The sequence below is a fragment of the Thamnophis sirtalis genome, unplaced genomic scaffold (assembly GCF_051295495.1).
Source record: "Thamnophis sirtalis isolate CommonGarterSnake01/CBP01778 unplaced genomic scaffold, rThaSir2_p1.2 scaffold_4, whole genome shotgun sequence".
Classification (NCBI taxonomy): Eukaryota; Metazoa; Chordata; class Lepidosauria; order Squamata; family Natricidae; genus Thamnophis; species Thamnophis sirtalis.
This window is the reverse complement of record NW_028261384.1, coordinates 53,743,918-53,766,859: the sequence shown is the minus strand read 5'-3', so window position 1 is coordinate 53,766,859 and position 22,942 is coordinate 53,743,918. Positions and strand designations below refer to the sequence as shown.

Here is a 22,942-nt window from a genome sequence, read left to right as displayed (position 1 = left end):
TTCCCTTTTTAAAATGAAATCAATGGTTGTTTATGATTTACAAAACTTTACAAGGAAGTAACAATTCCATGGCATTTTAAATAGAAAGAGTGTTGTAAAAGAAACAAATGGAAGCCAACAGTCAATCTAAAGCTGCATTTGAAACCATTTCACGGGAAGTGAATTTTTAAACTTCCTCTTTCAAAAGTCTGCCATTGTATTAGATCTCTGTGGAAAGAAGAAATTTTTCTTTAAAAAATGAACTCCTTATGTTTTGTTTCCAATGGAACTTGATGTCTTCCTTGTTTTCTGTCAACTACAGATAGATAAAGAAATTGTTCTCCTGAGTGTTCTCAAGGAACCTGTAAGCCGTTCTATATTTGATTATGCTCTAAGGTCTAAGGATATAGGAAGCCTTTTCAGAACACTACAGCTTCGTCAGAAAAAAAGAAGTGGGATCCTTTCTGACTATCCACCTCCTGAAGATCCTACAATTGCACAACTGCTAAAGAAGCTACTTTCTCAAGTAAATATTTTCCAGTATAATAATAGTAAAGCCAGGCAGAAGCTATGATCACCCAAAGATATAAATCATGGCAGTAGCTGTGCAACATTCAGATAAATGGGTGGCACATCATTCTGTTCACAAAACCCTCCTTGAATTTATTTTGTGACACACCACTATTCATTTTCCCAGTAATTCAGTATTGGCCTCTAAAATATCATACCTATATTAAATAATATAAATTGCTCTTAGGAAAAAAGAAATCTAGGTTAGAAATTTAGCTTGTAGGGGAAGAACACATCCAGACTGCCTTGAAATTTGTTTTTATATTTAAGTATTGTTCTTCATTAATTGAGATTCTTAAGTTTAAGGTTTAATCTGCTGATTTAAATTTTGTGGTTGACAATTTTCTTAAAAGTGATAGAAAATTCTTGTGTCTATTATGTGGAAATATTAAATGTATTAAATGACCCGATTGTATAAATAAAAAATAATCATTTCTATTAATGAACAAAAAATATTTTATTAAATCTATCATGCTTTAGAAGTTATAATCTTTTTGACAGTTACGTTGGATATGTTTGTTGGATTACCAAAATAATAATTTACATTATGTGACTGAGGAAGGCAATCCGTGTCGTAAATTATTTTGATTACTAAACAGCAACTTATTTTTCTTTTTCGCTTTGCTTTTGTATTTAGCAAAGGATTTATTAACAAATAATTTAGTTCTTGATTTCTAAAAGGCACTCATATTAATTCACTTTGATCCTAGTTGCTACACATTATGTATAACTTGGAATTCTCACCTGTTTATGATAATTTCACCACTATGTTTTGGGACTAGGGGATGACTGAGGAAGAAGAAGGCAAGCTGCTAGCCTTACGAGACTTCATGTTAAAGTCCAATAAAGCCAAGGCCAATGTAGTGGATCAGAGTCACCTTCATGACAGCATTCAAAAAGGTGTAATCGACTTGGCAGCTTGGGGAATAATTGGGAGACAAATTGATCTAATTAAAACTAAGCAGGAAGCTGATGATAAACGTGGTTAGTATAGTTTCATGGTTTTCATCTTACTTTTTACTAACTTATATGTGGAAATTTTTATTAGTCATTAGTGCAGCTGGGATTCATATTTAGTCATGCGTAATTGGACTGCCAAAAGTGGATTTTCCTACCATTTATGTTTATTATTTTCTGAAAATACTACCTAAAGGATCAGAGGGATTGTGTTGAATGAGCATCTCTGCCATGACTTGCCTTACCTTATCTTTTCAAGGTAATTATACTTTGACATATACAGGTAGTCCTTGACTTATGACCATAATTGAGCCAAGAATTTATCTTACTAAATGAAACATTTGTTAAGCAAGTTTTGCCTCACATTATGATTTTTCTTGCCACAGTTGTTAAGTAAATCACTGCAGTTGTTAAGGTAACAACATGATTGTTAAGTGAATCTGGCTTTCCCATTGACTTTGCTTGTCAGAAGATGGCAAAAGGTGTTCAAAGGACCCCAGGACACAGCAGCTGTCATAAATATGAGTTAATCTGAATTTTGATCACATGGCCAGCTGAGTGCTGCAGTCGTCATAACTGAGAAAAATGGTTATAAGTCACTTTTTTTCAGTGACGTTGTAACTTTGAATGGTCACTAAATGAACTGTTGTAAATCAAGAACTACCTGTAATATTCTTCTTCTAGATGTGTCTCATTAAGTGAAAAGCAATCTTTAATAATGAATGATTCCTCACCCCTTGCAGTTCGGGATGCCGAGCACATAGCTGGTGTTTTAATATCTTGTTGAAAATGAAATTAAATTTCAAACCAACAATATGTGGCATTGTAGCAAATAATATACCATTATGGTTAAGCTGTCCATTTTGAATACAGATTAAATAGTCTGAGGTCTATATGGTTTAACTGTTTTATAAACATGGAGTACCTTTGGGGATTAAGATGAATGTTATTTAATGTTAGGCTGAAACGTTTGTCCAAATTCTTAGTCACTGATTTATTTGATCCAGCACTGGCCTTTTCCCCTTTAATATCTGTTCAAAATAAATCAGGGTGGGTGAGTCTATATATGTTAATTCTGCAATGATTCCAATCAATCTGGATTTTTTTGCTGTACATCATGTTCAGTCTCATGGTAATCCTTCTTTTGGGACTTGCTGATTTTAGCTAGAAAACATGTAAAACAAGATTCAAATGTAAATGAAGAATGGAAGAGTATGTTTGGCTCTTTGGAACCTTCTAGCATACAGCAACCCCTTAGCAAAGGCTATGTCCAAACCTCAGACCAGGAAGCTATCCAAATTGGAAAACCTCTTCGATCAGAATCCTCCGCTGGCATTTGTGTGCCTTTATCATCATCTCCACAGGTATTTGAAGGAATATTTTAATTAATTTTATGTTTCAACCTTAAAAGTCATTTTAATGTCTCAGAATTTTTCTACCTCAGAACCTGTGATAAAGAGGGTAAATGCCAAATTCTGGTTAACTATGAATCAGATAATTGGTTGCTTCCAACTGAAGAACCAACAGCTGCTAGAAGAATATATACCATATTTTTTGGAGTATAAGACACACCAAGATTTTGACAAGGCAATTTAAAAAAAAAAGTTTTTGCAGACCTCCCAAAAATGCCCCCTTTTTCACGAAACGGGCCTGTTTCCCCCCACCCACCCAAAAAGGGCACGAATAGCCTTTAGGAAGCTTGTAGAGTGCTCCTGGGAGGGTCCAAAAATGAGCAAAAACCGGCCCCTTTTTTGTTAGAAAGAGGGCATGCATACACTTTAGGAGGCTTATAGAGTGCTGGAGGCTGGGAGGGGGGAACAAAATTGAGCAAAAAAACAACCCATTTTTCAGTCATTTCTGCCCTCTTCAGCCCCTATGAGCACCCTGAAAGCCTCCTAAATGCTATGCACACCATTTTGGTGAATTGGGCAGGGTTTCAGGAGGCAAAAAATGCTGTATTCAGTTATTAAGACGCACCAGATTTTCAGCCTCTTTTTTGAGGGAAAAAGGTACGTCTTCTACTCCGAAAAATACAGTAATACTTCTCCTGTGTCATCTCAAGATCAGTAATCTAGATCCTGGGTCCCTGATTGATGTAGTTTAGAGTTTCACAGAAGAGCTAAGCCATTGATCCAATATCCCTCAAAACAGTACAGTGTGCAGTTCACATATAACCTAAGCCTTTCACCAATAATGTGTTTGTATCTATGTATGTATGTGTACACACACACACACACACACACACACACACATAAACAAACCTAGGTATTTCACATATATAACATAACCTAGGCCAGTGATGGCAAACCTTTTTGAAAAGGCATGCCAAAATTGTGCGTTTTGTAAAGGTGTGCCAAAATTGTGCGTGTACATACTATCATGCGTGCCCACACACACAATGGAATGTGCCCAACCCACCTGCGTATGTGCACGCACCCCCCATGCATGCATGCACACACATACCCTCCGCACATATTGGGGGGGGAGTTTTTGCCCTCCTCAGGCTCTGTAGGCTTTCCTGAAACCTGCGGAGGGTGAAAACAGGCTCCCTTGGCCCACCAGAGGCCCTCCGGAAGCCGGAAAAAGATTGTTCCAAACTTCCATTTGGCCCGTTGGGCCTGTTTTTTGCCCTCCCCAGGCTCCGGAGGCTTTCCTGAAGCCTGGGAAGGGAGAAAACGCTTTTCCCCGGCCCTCCAGAAGCCTGGAAATTAGTGTGCGCTGGAGCTGACAGCTTGCATGCTGGCAAATATGGCTCCACGTGGCACCTGTGGCACATTTTTCCTTGTCTACTTGGTGAACATCAGAGCACATTTTCTCAGTTACTGTGATGATAGACATTTTTTCAGAAAACTTGCTACTATTCATTGAACATAAAGAAATGCATTTCTAAATGTCATTGAATCACTTCATACAAAGAAAATCCTTAATGCTCATTCATGATTGCTTATGCTTGGATCTCTATATCAGTCATTGTAAATAATGAACCTAGATAGCTTGGGGCATTTTTTTTACTGTTATATAGAAACAATGGACTCAAATTGAAGTGATAAAAAATCATGCAAGCAGATTTCTAATGCAAAACCTTAGAAGCTATCTGTTTTTTAACTATATATCATGCGATTATCCAACATGATTTATGTATGGCTTTCAGGCAGCAGATGGACAAGCTATCCAAGTCAGAAAACCAATTATACAAGTTATAAGCAGTGTAATTTCCCCTTCTACATACCAACTGCGCATTACTACTTGTAAAACTGAACTTCAACAGCTAATACAGCAGAAGCGTGAACAATGCAATGCAGAAAGAATAGCAAAACAGATGATGGAGAATGCAGAATGGGAGACAAAGCCACCACCCCCAGGTAATACCAGTGTATTCTTAAACAGCTATGTTTAAAAAGCTATGAAGGTAACATAACATGGGATTTTAGTCCTGCTGAGATAGCAGCAGATTTTGAAAAAGAGAAATTCCACTTCTTATGTTTTTTTACAATAAAGTCTAAAGTGATAAAATGCCACTTGCTTGTTCTAGCTGTAACTGATGTGTGAATGTAATAAGCACTTGCCTAGAAGATATGAAATTCTCAGACTATTTAATCTCATCCACCAGTCTTTAATACATCAAGTTAGGTAGTTGCTTCTGGGCTAAAATAGCCATAGTTTCATATTTCTCATGTCCATATTTCTGATGTCCAGTTCTCAGATACCTTTTCCTTTCTTTTTAGACCATGATCTGAAGTTTTTGAACAAGGATATGTTTTATAATATACTGTGTTTTTCCAAAAATAAGACTCGGCCTTATATTTTTTGGCTCCAAAATAAGCATTAGAGCTTATTTGGGGGGGAAACACAATATCAGGGTAATCAGACCGGCTGGGCATCCCACCCCAGCGCTCACAAGTGGCAAGCACATGGGATCTGAGACTGTTTGGCAGCAGCCACCACCTTCTGGCTCCTTGATCAGGTCACTCTGGGACTGCACAGCCCATGCAGAGCAGGTCAATTGATTACCTGTCCAAGCAGCAGATGGAGGCAGAGGCACAGGAGGGAAGACAAATGATCCAGACATGCCGCATGGGCTGCAGGCAACCTTAGAGACACAAAGATGAGCCTCCCGCAGCCAGTTGCCCATTCTGTCCTACCTTCCCTTGGCTTGCCTGCAGTCCGCATGGCGTACCTTGATCACATGCCTTCCCCCTGCGCCTCTGCTTCCAACTGCTGCTGATGTCAACCCACAGAGAGGAACCTCCCGCAGCTGGCTGCCCACTCTAGCCATCAACTTTTGGCTTTCTTGCAGGACATCCAGATTGCCTACATGCCTCTGCTTGCTGCTTGGAAGGGTACTCAACTCACCTGCATTGCACGGGCTGGAGCCAACTTCTGTGCTGGTCACACACACACACATGGCTGATGGCGATCTTAACTGAGATATATTTTTGGGGTAGGGCTTATATTAGAAGCACACTAAAATCACGTTAGGCTTATTTTCTGGTTAAGCAATAGTAATTACCCCTATATATTATCTAATCTTAATATATTAAGTATCAAAAGGTGTATAGCAGATTACGGATTTCCTGATAATTACAACTGACATTTATGCTTATGTGGATATTTTTGAATTAGTACATTTTCTACATAAGAACATTGGCTTAAGAGTGTCTGCCATTTTATCATAAGAAAACTTCAAAATATATTACTGTGTTTCCCCAAAATTATGACATGTCCTGATAAGACCATGCCATATTTTTCCTTTGTGAAAAAATATATACCCTCCCCCAATAATAAGCTCCCTGGACAACCCTCCCTCCAGCCAGGCAGAGCGCTACTTACCAACCTAGCGATATCCCAAAGGTGCAAAAGCGCAGGAGCCGGGGGGGAGGGGAGGCAAAGGTGCCCACATTGCTTGACGCCTTTGGGATACCGCTAGGTTGGTGGGTGGTGCTGTGCCCAGCTGGAGCGGGAGGTTGCCGGGCAGCTGCTCTCATGAGCAGCCGCCTGGCACCCTTTTCCAGCCAAGCAGAGCACCATTCACCGACCTAGTAATATCCCAAAGGCGGTAAGCCGTGTGATGCTCTGCCCGGCTGGAAAGAGAGGTTGCGCGAGCACTTCTTCTGCCTCCAGCTTACGTGCTTCCCTGCCTCCCCATGCCCTCTCCCTGCAAGGCTGGGCCAGGGTGCCGCCAGCGCTGCTATCCCACCGCCGCCCCATTGCCACCACCATGCTCCAACCATAACCGGCTTCCAAACTCCGGAGATCCGCTGCTGAGTCTTCTGGCAGCGGCTGCTCTGGGACTATGCTCCGTGGTTGTGGTCTGGATAGAGCGTAGTCCCGGAGCGGCCCCTGCAAGAAGACTCGGCAGCAGATCTCTGGAGTTTGGAAGCTGGTTATGCTCGGAGCATGATGGCGGCGGTGGTAGCAGGCGGCGCCGGCGCCCTGGCCCAGCCCTGCAGGGAGAGTTTGGTATGGTGAGGCAGGGAGGCACGTGAGCTGGAGGCAGAACAAATGCTCGTTCAACCTCTCTTTCCAGCCGGGCAGAGCCGAACGCGGCTTAACACCTTTGGGATATTACTGGGTCGGTGAATGGTGCTCTGCCTGGCTGGAAAGGGGCATTGCTGGGCGGCTGTTCATGAGTGTGGTCACCTCATGGTGGCATTGTTGCACTGCTGTGACAGCGCAACACAGCCGTTTGCCCCTGAGGCTGTGCCCAGCTCTTCGGGCGCCCACTCGCAAGAGAGCGGCCACCCGGCAACTCCAAAACAATAACCCCCCCCCCCCCGATGATAAGGCCCAAGCAAAATTTGGGGGGGGGGTCAAAGGAAAATAAGACCCTGGTAAAACATGGTATAAGATTAAAATAATCTACAATATAATCTCAAAAAAATTATGAAAATGATTGTCAGCTATAAATAACCAAAGGTCTAGATGACATAACATTTTCTTAATTGCCATTTTGCAACTAGTTAAATGAATATTAACAATGTTCCTTGTACTAAAACGTATTTATAGAAATAGTCTTACAATCACCTGTCCTTCACATGGACAGCAGTGCTGAAAACCGGTGTGTGCATGCGCATCAACCAGCTGGTTGTCAGGTGCACATGCGTACCAGAACCTGGAAATTCAGCTTTTCCCGAGTGTGATCCTTTCGCGCTCGTGTCAGTGCTGAAACCATCCTGCACCTGCTGATCACTAGGCACGCATATGTGCTAGAACCCAGTAGTTCGTTTTTTCCAGAGCATGGCCCTGACAAGCTTGTGTGTGTGCGATGTTTCCACGTGACAATTTGCCATCACTATGATATATAGTATTTTAAGCTCATATTAATCCATATGAAACTTCTGCTATTCCAAGAAGAAAACCATATGCAAAGTGAGAATGGTCTTAGAAAATGAAAGATACCCAGCATAAATTATGACATTATTGACCAAATTATTTTTATTATAAAATAATTATTTTGATTATTTCATATATTATTAGAAAAGTTTAAAAGTGACATGTATCAGAAATTCATAATTCTTATTTCAAGCTAGTTTTAAAAGGTTTAACTGCTTTTGTTGGTGCAGGAGCTGTTCTGCATAGAATCATTTTTGACAAGATAAAATTGCTATAGTTTGTCTTCCATAAGTGCTACATAGTCAACATGAAATTTCTGTATCTAAGAACTTTGTCATTAATACTAATGGAGGAAAGAGAAAGTGAGGAATTTATAAAATGTTCTTTCTGTTGAGAATGAGAATACCTTTGCAAATTTGAAAGCCTCTAGGAGAAAATTACAGAATACAGGAAGTGTATGGACCTACAGTGGTGGGAGAAAGTTTGTGAATTCTGTAGAACTATCCATGTCCTGAAGTATTTGATGTACAGTGACATAATGAGCCCTATTAAAGTTATTCTACTTAAGCAAACAACATTCTGAAGAATATACTACATCATATCTTTAATGAACACATTCACTACCTTGTTAGAAAAATTATATGAAGCCCCTAAGTTATTCAACTTTCAAGACAGTGAGTTAAATTCAAACTTTTCACTTAATGAGATAATAATCATGACTTAGGAATTCGGCTGTATTAAAATAGATGTGTTGATTGTTACCATGAGAATCTGCACTTTATGATGCAGGGTTGTAGAAGTGAAGTTAAGTGATGACACTGGGTGATGAGGAAAAACAACTTCAAATGCTCCTACAACTAGAAAAGGCATTAAAATTTTTGCGGCAGACTTGGGCCTTCACCAATTTAGGACAGAAAGTGTACAAGAAAAGAAAATGCAGTATTATTATTACTCTTTCTAATGGTTATCCAACAAAAAAAATTCCAAAGACGATATATGCAGTGTTCAGAAGGTTGCAAAGGAAGTCAGGTCTGTGAAAAAGTGTTTGCAGGTCTTTCATGTCAATGTCTCTAAGGGTATTGGGCATGGGAGAATACAGAAAGTAAACTATCGTTCTTGGGAAATTATATGCTGTTGTTTCAAGTTTCCCATAGATCCCCTAGATGATTTGGTAAGCCACCACAACAGTATTCTATGGAAAGATGAAATATTCTGGCGTTAATAAAAATATTATTTGAGAAAAATAATGAATTACACAAAAAAAACTTCATCGTAACCATTAAGTGGTAGTAGAAACATACGGACTGAAGTTGGTTTGTAGTCTCAGGACTCAGATGGCTCACATTCTTTATGGGATAACAAGAGTTCTGATTAAGGAAGATTTGCCTACAATCCAAGAATGGACATTGAAAGTAACAAACTTAGCTGAAATGGCTAAAATATCGGCATATCTCAAAGATTATTCAAATGAGAGATATAAACGAGACTGGAAAAAATGGATTGACTATATACAAAATAAATACGGGACTAAGAAATTCCAGTTAGCCTATGCTTAAGATCAGAAATGATTTAAACTGTTAAAAGTCAGTTCAGTAAGAAGAAGCTAAGTTCAATCTAGAATGTTATTAATTTCTTTATTTCTTTTTTCTCAATAGATTTTAGACTGTGTTAGTTAAAAATCCATACCGTGTACGGGTTCTGGGAAGTCGGGGGGGGGGAAGGAGGAGGGGGGATGGGGGGATGGAGGGAGGGAGGGGTATACACAACAAAAAAAAATTGTACTTCAATGTCTTAATGATTGACAAATGATGACATATTTGTGTTTTTTTTTTAAAGAAAAATAAAAAAGTTCTCAAAGATAAAAAGAGTTCTGATTGCACCTGGAAATTTTACAGGAGAATATTGAGGTATCTGTCCATGATGAGTCAGGCACAAGACAACTTGTGGGCATTGATTGCAGAATTATTTTTCATCATTATCATAGCTGAGAAGAGTTGGTTCTGGGGCAGTTAGTAACTAAGGATTACCTTTATTGTAGGGTTGTGGATATTCTAAAGAGTTCACAACTTTCGCCCACCACTATAAAGAGCCACCATTTGTGACATAAACAAGGAATTCTGAGTAAATAGTTCCCAGTTGAATGAAGTTCTGCTGCATTACATTATCCTATTAGAGCTGCAGAAAATTGTAGTCTAATTCTAAATCAAATACTCCACAATATTCTATTTTGACACAGACTACCTCCCTCATCTAGTTACTTTATGTACTTAAAATTGTTGCAGTTCTTCATGGTATTTTGATGTATTGCCATATTTAGATTAAATGGAATGGGGAAAGGGAAAAGGAAAGTAAAGAAATAGATTTGTCTTGTGACCTTATCAATAATTCCACTGTCTATATTATTTCAGTATTTGTATATAAGAACTATAGTTAGTTAGCTTATGTTAGTGTATGATTATTAAATGTTTATACCCTGTATTTTGCTCTGGGAAGTTGGGGTGTGTGGAGGGGTGGCAGGGGGTAGGGTGGGGGTGGAGGGAGGGAAGAGGGGGGAAATATTTGTAAAATTTATTAAAACTTTTCAATAAAAAAAGAACTATATACGTTGGTGATTATGGTAAGTCTCTGCCTAATATGTTTCAGTTTCAGAGAGACAGGATTAAGTAATACACAGCTATGCGTGTGCTTACTAATATTTGCATTTTATATTATCTACCTAGTTGTGTGTTTTATAATGCCTTCATGAGATTGTGGAAAAGCAAGCAGGCAAGAATCCTTCATACTTTTATTGAATAAATGAAAAATACATTTTACTCTGGCTTTAGGTTGGCATCCCAAAGGGCTTCTGGTTGCTCATCTGCATGAGCACAAGTCTGCAGTGAATCGTATTAGAGTCTCTGATGAACATTCAATTTTTGCTACGTGCTCAAATGATGGAACAGTGAAAATTTGGGACAGTCATAAAATGGAAGGCAAAACAACAACCACTAGGTAATTTATAATATGTAGAGATGCAGATTTAATTCTAGGAGTATCTACCATATAGTTTATGAAATTAAAAAGCATAGAAAAATGAATAGAAAATATAGTTGGCGATCATGAGGGAGAAGCATGCTTACAATATTTGAGAAAACTGTCTTTTTTTGTATGTAAAACTAAGGCATTTTAATTTTTTAATATTATGATACCGTACATAGTCCTACTTCATTAGGTCAATTTGAGGTATTACAGTTTTCTGCATTATAGATAATTGCTTAATTATAGAGATAAAAAATTTAAATACTGGTTTATTTATGAAGACTTTATGCCCCTTCAGTTTAATTCTAAGTGGCTTACAAACAAGGAAATATAGTAATACAATGGGACTTCAGGTTACAACCACAATTTGTTCCACAATCTTGATTGCAACCCGATTTGGTTGTAATCCGAATCTAATTTTCTCATTGGATTGTATGTAAATATGATCAATCCGTTCCAGACCCCTACAAATTATTTATAATTTTTTAAAAAAAGATTTTAAAGCACAAAAAAGGTTAATAATGCCATAGAACTCCTGAAAATCCTTTAATAACACTGTTAGCTCCTCCTGCCTTCCTCTCAGCCTTCTTAGGGACCTGGCTCTTCCACAACCTGGGCAGGAGGGCTTGGACTGGGCTGGCTGGTTTCTGCAGTGCTCCTCCTGCCTTCCTCTCTGCAAGAAAGCTCTGGCAAGGAGAAATGGCCCAATACACGCCCTCCTTCCATGCTTCAAAGCTGAGCCTTTCTGTCACCGGCCTGCTGAGGCAGAGGCTGCCGCTCTTTGCAGCTCCTGGAGGACTGAGAGGAGGGGAGGCAGGAGGAGATCCTGGCTTCCAAACTACTGGAATTCCCAACTGCAGAGCTTGCTTGGCTCTATTCCCAACCCTTGCCACATGCACAAAACAAGAGTAACAAAAAAGCTGCGATTGAGGCTTCTGCAGTATCATGTGGGGTCTCCCTGGGAGGAAAAAGAGAGAGGGAGAGGCTGCCTGGCTGGGGAAAAAGTTAATTACAAAACAAGCTAGAAGCCAGTGAGAATGAGATAAAGGGTAACTTTAACATGTGGAATTCAGCAGATCAGGACTTTCTCCAGTGCACTGCTCAGAGAGCCCAAATGCTGGGTTAACACAGCCTATCTGCCCTTGGACTGAGTGATGTTTTTCTTGACCACGCCTCCCTTTGCCTGCACATGCTCAATTCGAAAACTCAGTCCGCCCGAGTTAGGGCTGTTTTGGGAGAGCTCCAGTCTAAGAGCAGAAAGGCTGGAAAAAGTTTCCCAATTTGGACCACGTTTAAATTCTCAGATAGAGGAAATCACGCTTCTACATCAGGTCTGTCTATTTGCCTCCAGTGAGGCTTCTGTCGCTTTAAGAGAAGGGCTGCCGGGTTTTCCCTGCTGTTGCTAATTGCAAGCACTGCAGGGGGTTGAAAAGGCTTGCACAGCGGGGGCTGGCTAGCAAGGGAGCAATTAGTGGGATAAACCAAGTTCCCTGTTGGAACAGGGGTGTCCCAGGGGGAGGAAAAGTCCAGCAAGGCTCTGAGAAGGCTCTAAAGCAGGTGAGCCGGATTGCTAGGATTCCCTCGCCTGCTCCATTTTGCCCGGCAACAGCAGCGACGGCTGGAGCCTTCGCACACCTTCAGGGCTGGAAAGAGCGGGAAGCGGCTGCGTGCGCACCCCCCGCCATTTTGGATCGCTCCGACTCACCGGGCAGAGCGGCAGAGCTCAGAGCGTGCTAGGAACAAGGCAGCAAGAAGAGCCCAGCCAGCCAACGGAGCCTCAGCGAGCCCTCAACGACTGCAGAACGCCGCGGGGAGGCTGGGGGCTAGTCTGGGAAGCCAGCTAGTCTCTCCCTCTGGAAAATAAGCTAAGTCTCGGGGAACCGAGGGCGGTGGGAGGAAGGAAATCCGACCCCAAGGCGGCCCTTCCCTCCTGGAGATTCTGCCAGCGCTTTTGGACTGCAAAGGCCAGCGCGTGCCCATCCCAACTCCAGCTATCTTCCAGGCCTCGTGGGGACCTGAAATGGCTGAGGAATGCAGGGAGGCCTTAGGGGATCAGGTGGGGCCCTCCAGCAAGCGCTGCAAGCTGGATCCCTCGGTAAATAAAGGCAAAGGGCACAAAGGCTCACTTGAAAGGTCTTCTCCAAGAGCCACAGTGGATCCCAGGGAGGTTTCAAGGCCCCTTCAGCCAGAACCTAGCCCAGACCGTCGCAGCAGGGAGTCAGCTTCCCCTGATCGTGAGGCCCAATCCCCCGGGGACAGTGAATTCTTGTCTGGGGATAACTATGCATCCAGGGATCCATCTCCTGAAGCACCTTGGGGGTACCCCGACTCCCCTAGCTCCTCCATCGGAGAGGAACGAGATTCTGTCCAGAATTCCCCCTTTGGGAAGGGTGGATCCAGCTCAGGCAGGCCTAGCCAGCGCAGGCCCAGTAAGCAAAAGAAAAAAAGGGGGAAAAGTCCTGCTCTCTCGGATGAAATGAGGGAGGTAATTGCCTTAGCCATCTCCCAAGGGATAGCTGAAGGCATTAAGCGCAAGGGCTCTCGCAAGGGCAAGGCCCCAAAGGAGAAACGCAAACCTAGGGCCTCCACCTCTAAGGAGCCTGTATCCTCCTCCCCATCTTCAAGCCCCTCTCACTCTGGGTTATCAAGTTCTGAGCAGGAAGAAGGGGAGATTTTCGCCCTTTCCGAAGACGAAAACCCCACCCCTGACAAGCCAAAATTCTCTGGCCTGTTTCAACCATCATTATTCAAGTCTATCTTGCACAAAGCCATGACGGCCACAGAGTTAGGCCCCACTTCCAGACCTGAGGCCTCTCAGGCTTCCACTTCCAAGGATCTTAAGCATGGGTTGTTCAAAGAGACAGTAGAAACTCCCGAGGTTATTCCTGTGCCAGACCTATTTATGGACGCGGTACAGCGCCAGTGGCTACAGCCAGGCACCCTGACCAACCCCAGTGGGGGGGATAGAACTCTATATGCAGTAGAAGATAAAATGGAGGAAATCCTCAAATCCCCAGAAGTAGATGCCTCAGTCGTGTCTCTGACTTCCAATTCCAACCTGCCAGCTGAGCTCCTAGAGGGACTTAAGGCAGAAGATAAGAGGTCAGAAAAGGCATGTCAGAAAACACACATGGCGTCTGCCTGGGCCATCAAGGCATCCACCTCTGCCTCCTTTTTTATTAGGGCCACCCTATTCTGGCTGCGCCAACTCAGGTCCAGACCCCCGCCCAGGAAATCTAGGTGGCGCCATGAGCTAACCAAGATTATTACCGCTGTCGAGTATCCGGCGGATGCCACCTTGACAGCAGCAAAATTCTCTTCCAGGGCTCTAGCTTCCAATATCACCTCCCGCCGCCTCCTATGGCTCAGGCACTGGCAGGCCGAAATGAAGGCTAAATGGAAGCTGGCATCGGCCCCATTTAAAGGGGGCTTTCTGTTTGGAGAGGCCCTGGACAAGTTTGTCACCGAAACCAAGGACAAACGCAAGATCCTTCCGGCAACCTTTAAAAGGGGTGACCGAAAAGGGGCGGGGTCCTTTCGTAAGAGACCCTACAGGAGCCAGGAAACAGGGCAATCTTCTCACCCTTCCTCCTATCAGAGGCCCTTTCAGGCAGGGGGGGATAGGCACCAAGACAGATCCTTCGGGGCTCGTGCCAACCAATCCCAGTCTTCCTTTCGGAGACCATTCCAAGGAGGAGGAAACAACAGTGGTGGATCCCGGCCCTTTCGTAAGGGAAAGTGACGGTCACAGGGATCCCCCCATCGGGGGTCGGCTACGGCTGTATGCCGACAGGTGGGAGGAGATAACATCGGACAAGTGGGTCCTCAACACCATTCGCAAGGGCCTTCTCCTGGACTTCCTATCCTTTCCCCAAAGAAAGTTTATCCGCTGTCCTACCCCCAGGAACCCAGAAAAGAGGGAACGCATGAGGGCAGAAATCTGCCATCTCCTAGAGATAGAGGCGATAGAGCCAGTCCCCAGGGATCAGCAGGGGAGGGGCTTCTATTCGATCCTCTTCCTAGTGCCCAAAAGTTCAGGGGGGTGGAGGGCCATCTTGGACCTCAAGAGCCTAAATCAGCATCTGGCTTACAAGAGGTTCAAGATGCAGTCACTCCATCCTGGGCTGTGTGAGGGAGGGGGACCTATTGACATCAATAGATCTCAAAGAGGCCTACCTGCATGTCCCCATCCATGTGGCCCACAGGCGGTTCCTGAGGTTCTACGCGGAAGGGAAGCATTTCCAGTACAGGGCTCTTCCCTTCGGGCTATCATCTGCGCCCAGAACATTCACCAAAATTCTGGCAGTGCTAGCGGCTCATCTCCGCAACCATCCGGTTCGTCTGGAATGTTATTTAGACGACATAATCATTCACTCTCTCACCACCAAGCAGGCACACCGCGATGTTTCTCTAACTGTGCAGACCCTGCAGTACCATGGCTTCTCTGTCAACATGGAGAAGAGCCAGTTCCGACCATCCACCTGTATACAGCACCTGGGTGCGGTCATCAACTCCACCTCCTGCCAGGTATTTCTTTCGCCAGACCGGCTGTCGAACCTGAGACGCAGAGTGAAGCACTGCAGCCTTGCCAGGTCGGTACCCATCATTCAGCTGTCCCAGCTCCTAGGGATAATGATCTCGTGCCTGGGGGTGGTTCCCTGGGCTCGCCTTCACGCCAGGGAGCTGCAGTGGTTTCTGCTGCCAGTGCAGAGAGCCAGGAACAGCAACTCACTCAGGCGGGTTCGGCTCCCACGAAAGGTGATCCGGTCTCTGGCATGGTGGAGGTCCAAGGCAGTCAGGAAGGGCTGCCTGTTCAAGGAGCCGGAGAGACTAATTGTCACCACGGATGCCAGCCTCCTGGGGTGGGGCGCCCACTGTCAGGGCCACCTAGCTCAAGGCCGATGGACTCAGAGGGAGGCCGCCCACAGCATCAATTGGCTGGAACTGAGGGCAGCTCGCCTAGTGCTGAGAAAGTTCGCATCTCTAGTAAGAGGGGCTCACGTACTGTTGATGACAGACAATGTGGCGACAAAAGCGCACATAAACCGGCAAGGGGGCACTCGATCAAAGGCCCTCATGCTCGAGGCAGAAGCGCTGGGCAGGTGGGCGGAACGTCATCTGGCTTCTCTCAGTGCAGATCACATCTCCGGCGTAAGCAACTGGGAAGCAGACTGGCTGAGCCGCCAACGCATCGACCACTCGGAGTGGCGCCTGCACCCGGACCTGTTCCAGCAGATCGTGAGGAGGTTCGGCAAGCCACAGGTAGACCTGTTTGCCACACACAACAACACACAGCTCCCACACTTCTTCAGTCGCTACCACTCGCCCCAGGCGGAGGGAACAAATGCTCTGAGGTCAGCGTGGCCTCAGGGACTTCTGTATGCCTTCTCTCCACTTCCGCTCATCCCTCAAGTGGTGAACAAGCTCCTGACCGAAAAGGCAGACCTCATTCTGGTGGCTCCTTTCTGGCCCAGAAGGCCCTGGTACGCAGACCTGGTCAGCCTCTCAGTTCAAAGACCTTGGAGAATCCCCCGGGACAAGATTGCCCTCAGCCAGGGGGCCATCACCCATCCGGAGCCCCAGTGGCTGCAGCTAGCCGTTTGGCACTTGAAGGGGAGCTCCTGAGAAAGCAAAAATTCTCTGACCAGGTCATTCGAACAATCCAAGCGTCCAGGAAGCCCTCTACGACTAGAATCTACGATGCCACCTGGGCCGCCTTCTCACGGTGGTGCAAGTCTAGGAACATAGAGGCCTCCTCAGCCTCGATCCCCCAGACCCTAGACTTTTTGCAAGAGGGTCTGGATAAGGGCCTTGCAGTCAGCACCCTCAGACGCCAGGTTGCAGTGTTGTCTACCATCCTGGCAAAGGGCTCCTCTCGCTCGCTGAGTCAGCTCCCCCAGATCAAGAGCTTTCTCAAGGGAGCAGCGAACATCAGCCCTCCAACTGTTCACCGGTATCCGTCATGGGATCTTCCATTTGTGCTTAAGGCCCTGACCAAAGCCCCATTTGAGCCTTTGAAAAAGACCAGTCTGCGCTACCTCACCATCAAAACCGCTTTCCTGGTGGCCATTACATCCGCTCGCAGGGTAGCCGAGCTTGCTGCACTCTCTGTCAGGGAGGATTTGTGCGTAGTTCACCCGGACAGAGTAATATTGAGACTTGATCCGTCATTTGCTCCGAAAATTAACTCTCTGTTCCACAGGACTCAAGAGCTTATTTTGCCCAACTTCTGTCCCCATCCTTCTCACCCTAAGGAGCGTGAGTGGCACAAGCTGGACGTGAGACGGGCCGTGCGCACGTATGTAAAGAGAACAAAGGACTACCGCCGGTCAGAGGCTTCTTTGTCTCCTTCTTCCCTGCGTCCCTGGGCTGCAAGGTCTCCTCTTACACTGTGGGACGTTGGCTACGTGCTTGCATCAAACTGGCATATGAGCACCAGGGCAAGACGGCTCCAAGACGAATCACCGCTCACTCCACCAGGAGCGCTGCAACGTCTGCAGCCTGGGCAACCCAGGCCTCTATCCTAGACATTTGTAGAGCGGCCACCTGGGCTTCCCCCACGGCCTTTATTAGAAACTATAAGATTGACACCTTTGCCTCAGCCGAAGCCTCCTTTGGCAGAAGAGTATTACAAAGAGTGGCTGAAATGCCAGAGGCTTCGGCGCTTCCCCACCCTGGGACTCAATAGCTTGGGCATGTCCCAGCATTTGGGCTCTCTGAGCAGTGCACTGGAGAAAGACCGTTGGCTTACCTGAACGGTCGTTCTCGGGGCACTGCGAAGAGAGCCCAAACCCACCCGGGTGTTTGTATTTTGAACGATGTGGCTGTATTGACTGTAATTGATTACAGGACGGTTCCTTCGTTTTCGAATTGAGCATGTGCAGGCAAAGGGAGGCGTGGTCAAGAAAAACATCACTCAGTCCAAGGGCAGATAGGCTGTGTTAACCCAGCATTTGGGCTCTCTTCGCAGTGCCCCGAGAACGACCGTTCAGGTAAGCCAACGGTCTTTCTCTATGGCGCAGAATGGGAAATCAGCTACAGCCACATTTGATTGCCACCTGAGTATGTGTTCGTGATCAGAGTTAAATAAATTGTGAATTTTTTGGTCGGAAACTGATTTGGTCGTGGTCTGAACCATTCATGACTCAAGGTCCCACTGTACAATGCAAAAATACAATAATTATAAATAAGTATGAAATAATAGTGAGCCTATAATAAACACTAATATTAGTTCCTCTGTTCGTTCCAACTACAATAATCCCTGCCTCAGTGCTCTGATGCTTTTTGGAACATTCCTGTTCTTAAAGTTTATATTAATAGTGAAGATACAGATGTCATTAATGAAGTTTCTGCAAAAAAAAGTGCTCACCTCTGAATCCCCCCTCATTACAGGTAGTGTTCACTTAATGACCAGTAGCTTAGAAACCATTCTAAGTTACAAGGAACATCCCAAAAGGTGCTTAAAACCAAAACTCCAAGTTGTGATGCCTGATCATATGAATGCATTTTGAACACTTGGCAACCAGCTTACATATACTGCTATTTGGGGCACCCTTGGTCTCGTCATCACAATTTATGAGGTTTTTTTTAATGGGAACCAACATTTGTTTCCAATTTCTGGCAAAAAAAAAAATCATTGAGAACAATGATTTTACTTAACTGCCTCATTTATTTAACAGCCACGTTGCTTAATGACCTCTACAAAAAATGTCATAAAATCAGGTTGATCACAAGCCCAGGTGGCATTCAGCCAGCTCAGACCAGTTCAGGTGAACTGGTAGTAGAAATTTTGAATAGTCTGGAAAACCAGCGAATACTACCTCTGGCTGGCTCCACCCATACCTGCCTGGTCGCCGTTCACCCCGTTCACTGTTTGCCTCACTGCCCGCCCGCTCACCCTGCCTGGTTGCCCCATCCCACCTAGTCACTCCTCATCTTGCCTCCCTGGCAGAGCACACTGTGCGTCTCCTCATTTGTGTTGACCACACAGTCTCTGTGGCTTGCCTGTCTTCCTACGTGGTGCCTGCTGCGGCCCAACTGAGTGGCCCTGATCTGCCTGCCTGGGTACGTAAGCCTGTGAGTCGTGGCCTAGTTAGCTCAACGTCCTGCCTGCTTCCCCTATTCCCTTTCCTGCTGCCCCACTATACTTGCCTGCCTTACCCCACGGCCTTCCCCACGTTCCCCATGTCTAGGCCCGCTTACCTGCCTTCCCTACTCCACACAGCCCTGCCATGCTTCGCTGCCTTCCTTGTGGCCTTCCCCAGAATCCCCATGCCCAGACCCACTTAACTGCCTTTCCTACTCCACGCAGCCCTGACATGCTTGCTTGCCTTCTTTGCGGCCTTCCTTGCAGCTTTCCTGGCACTCACTGTGGCCAGACCCGCTTGGCCTGCCTTCCCTACTCCCTTCCATTCAGCCTCGCCATGCTTACCTGTCTTCCCCCTAGCCTTTCCAGTGGTCCCCATGGCCAGGCCCGCTTGCCTGTATTCCCTACTCCCTTCCATGCGGCCCATGGCCTCGCTATGCTTTGCGGGGAAGGGAAGCAGCTGGGCTGTCGCTGACTTTCATTGGGGCATATGGAGCAAGACAAGCTCCTACCATCTCTTCTCTTCCCCTTCTCTTTTCTTTGTGGGCAGAAGAGTTTTCCCCACCCACCACTGCCCAGATGCCCTCGCTTTCCTCAAATTCCCCAAGCATTTCTTTGCCTACCTGATGTCCAGCTCCATCACTTTTCTCACCATCGTGTGCAGGGAAATGAAAGTTTGTGGAAGCTAAAAAAAAGTTCAACCAATCAATTCCAACTTCTCATGAAAGAAAAAAAATCTAGCAAAGTTGGAATTGAGTGATATTTTTTTTAGTCCCACACAAACTTTCATTTTCCTGCACACAATGGCAAGAAACGTGACAGAGCTGGACATCACGAGGCAAAAAAATGCTTGGGAGAAGCGAGGGCATCTGGGCGTTGATGGGTGAGGAAAGCTCTGTGGGGTGGACTGCAATGGTGAAATGGGCAATGGAGCAGCTCGCACAAGGTAAGGAGGGACAAAACAGCCCCATCGCACCATGCCTCCTCCTGTCGCCAAGCATGCCCAGCTGTGCATGGACTTTCCTTCACCAGCGCTGTTTTCCACCACTTCCTGCACTTACTGAGCATTCTGGTGCTTCCTGTGCTATCCGGGATCCACATGGACTACCGTAGTGGGAGGGCAGGCATGGCTGGCTGGCTAGACACTGGCTGGAATGTGAGGCTGGCAGAAGGAGGAGCCTGTGCCCCTTGCTCACCTGCCTGCCTCTGGTAGCTTTTAACAAGGTTGCCGCCGCCGCCAGGAAAGGTACTAAATCTGCACTGCCCAGGACTCTCACAGAAGGTCCAGGCGTCATGAGGTGTGTGCATGTTTGCTCTGTATGTAAGTTTAAGGCCGAGAAGAAGGAGACAACTTGGCCAAACTTTTCCTGCCTCCCTTTGCAGTGAAGCTGCTTGGAGGGCAGCTATGGCAGCCTATCCCTTTAAGGTACTTTGATTCTGCCCACCGACTGGCCTTGTGCAAAGGCAGCCAAGCAAGGCCCCCTCTGCCAAAGGAATAGGGCTCGACTCTGGTTCCGGACGCTCTGTAAGCTGAAGCCAGGTTGCAGGAGGGAGGAGGGATCATAAAGGTACAGGCTGTCGTAACTGTATTCTAAGTAGAAGGGAGGCAGGAAAAGTTTGGCCAAGTTGTCATCTCCTTCTTGGCCGCAAACGTTCACACAGAGCAAACACGCATGCACCTCACAGCACCAAGACCTTCTGCGAGGAGACGGCCATGAGATGTGTTCAGATTTGCTCTATGACAGAGGCTGGTTATAGCACAAATATTCATTCTCGGCTTTGAGATTCCTAGCTGCAATGGGCAGCAAAGCTAAGTTCATCCCCCTGATCCAGCAGCTGGAAAAGGGGGCAGAGAGAAACAGTCCCGTTGCCAAGGTACGTGTGGTTCGGAGGGGGGAAGAAATTCAAACTTCAGCCTCCAGGTGTGGCGTGGGGCTTTTGGCAAAGGCTGGAAGGAAGTGGCTCTGCTTGCTTGTGCAGGAGAAATTAGTCGGGAGGGTGGGAACAGACAAAAGCCAGGGCAGGAAGCCATTTCTCCCCTCCCCTACAGCTGGAGAAAGCTATGCAAAAAGTCAGTCCTCACCGGCACTCAACTTCACTGATAGCAGGCTTGCAAAAGACAATGTGGCTCCACCTGCAATCATGCTAGACTGGGGAGGGGGAGCAGGAGCAAGCACTGAGGAGACCGTGTGAGGATGGAAGACAGGCAAAGGGACAAGCGAGGGCATCTGTGGCATGCTGTAGCATAAGCACTTTCCCTCAGCCCCCTTCTTTCAGAGGGCTGTGATTGGCTCTCCTCCAGCTTCTCTGCCTCTCCTCTCACCCCATTAACCAGCCTGCCAGCAGGAGGTGAGTGGATTTATTGTGTTCCAGGCATTTCCCACTCAAATCGCACATCACATTTACAATAGGGGGAAGTGTACGGGGAAGGCAGCAGAGGAATAGGCGGTGGTGGCAGAGAAGCCATTTTCAAGCCATTGGTTATTGTGGGGTGGAGAGTTTCCCCCTGGTTATGCAGGCAGAGGCACACTTCCAATTTTGATAGCCTCCTATAGGGAAAAATATTTTTTTTAAAAAAAAACATGGCTCGAGCCGGGCTGCCAGGCTAGCAACAGAACTTCCATGTCCTGGATGGACCCACCCATGCAACCCATAAGTGCAATTTCCACCGGCAGCAGATGGTTTGTATAAAATGAGAGGCTGTGCCAGGGGTGGGTTCTAGCCAGTATTACTGTTGGTTTGCTCGTGTGCATGCTTTGCACATTCTCTGGATGCGTGCATGTACAGTTCAGTGGAAATTGTTTTGCCCGTGCACAGAATTCCCAAAAAAGTTGTTGGTGGTGACCGGGGAACGGGTACAAGGGTATGGCTGGGTTGTTGCTGGTTCTGCGACCCAGGCCAGCATACCACTACCGAACCAGTCCGAACTGGTAGGATCCACTTCTGGCTTTGCCTATCCTGGCAGCATTAGTGCTGAGAGGCTGAGGAGAAGCATTGCATGCCTGCCAAAAAATCTTTCTGACAGCCTTACCTATAGCAGAGATGAGAATGTCAACTAACTCGAGCCCCTAATTCTCCTTTAGCATTGCCAAATGAGGAGCAGCACTGGCAGACTTTCTGAGCCTAAAGCAGAGTGGGAGGGAAGGAAGGAGGGTGTGAGAGAAATATGCAATCCAATCTGTTTGTGTGTATGTGTGAGAGAGTGTGTGAGAGGGAGGGAGGAAAGGAAGGAAGGAGGGAGAGATGTGACTTCTTGGGGGTGCATTTTGGAGAAGTGTCAAGAGAAATGCCAAAAGGGCAATCATTTTGGGATTAAATTCCAAATGAAATTGGGTATTCAGGGTAGGGAGAGATGAAGAACTTTCAACTGCAGGCTTTTAAAAATCTTATTAAAATGAATGTCTAGAGGCAGCTCTTTAGCTTTAAGCTTTAACCCAGAGGGAGCAAAAGAGATAGTGCCCCAATGAGGGTTAGCTATTTAGTTTAGGAATAATGGAATAACAGAGTTGAAAGGGACTTTGGAGGTCTTCTAGTCCAGCCCCTGCTCAGGCAGGAAAACTGAGGATGCCAAAATCTCTCCACCTGGAAAAGGTGCCAGAATAACAGAATAACACTTAGAAGGGACTTTGTGGGGGACTCTATACTATTTCAGAGAAATGGCTATCCAGTCTTTTCTTTAAAACTTCCAGTGATTGAGCACTAAGAACTTCTGGAGACAAGCAGTTCCACTGGTTAATTGTTCTCACTATTAGGAAGTTTCTCCTTAGTTTTAGGTTGCTTCTCTCTTTGTTCAATTTCCATCTATTGCTTCTTGTTTTGCCTTCTGCTTCTTGGAAAATATATCCTCCCCTTTCTTTATGGCAACCCTCAAAAGCCTGTTTTGTGACATACATATCACACTCTTGGACAAAGCATGTGAGTAGATGCATATAATAAAGTTGAAAAGAGGTGAATAACATTTTTACAGAACTATAGATATGTTGAGGACAGGGTTGACAA

At 45.6% G+C, this 22,942-nt stretch overlaps 1 protein-coding gene across 2 annotated transcripts in view; it reads left to right on the top strand.

Moving 5' to 3' along the window:
• The window catches only part of PIK3R4 (phosphoinositide-3-kinase regulatory subunit 4), a 57,016-nt gene that overhangs the window by 22,854 nt on the left and 11,220 nt on the right, over nt 1–22,942 (top strand). For both annotated transcript variants that reach the window (XM_087712934.1, XM_087712935.1), the window contains exons 10-14: nt 302–505; nt 1,332–1,533; nt 2,671–2,870; nt 4,658–4,868; nt 10,665–10,830. In XM_087712934.1, coding sequence (XP_087569060.1) covers nt 302–505; nt 1,332–1,533; nt 2,671–2,870; nt 4,658–4,868; nt 10,665–10,830 — 983 coding nt within the window. The remainder of the gene's footprint in view (nt 1–301; nt 506–1,331; nt 1,534–2,670; nt 2,871–4,657; nt 4,869–10,664; nt 10,831–22,942) is intronic.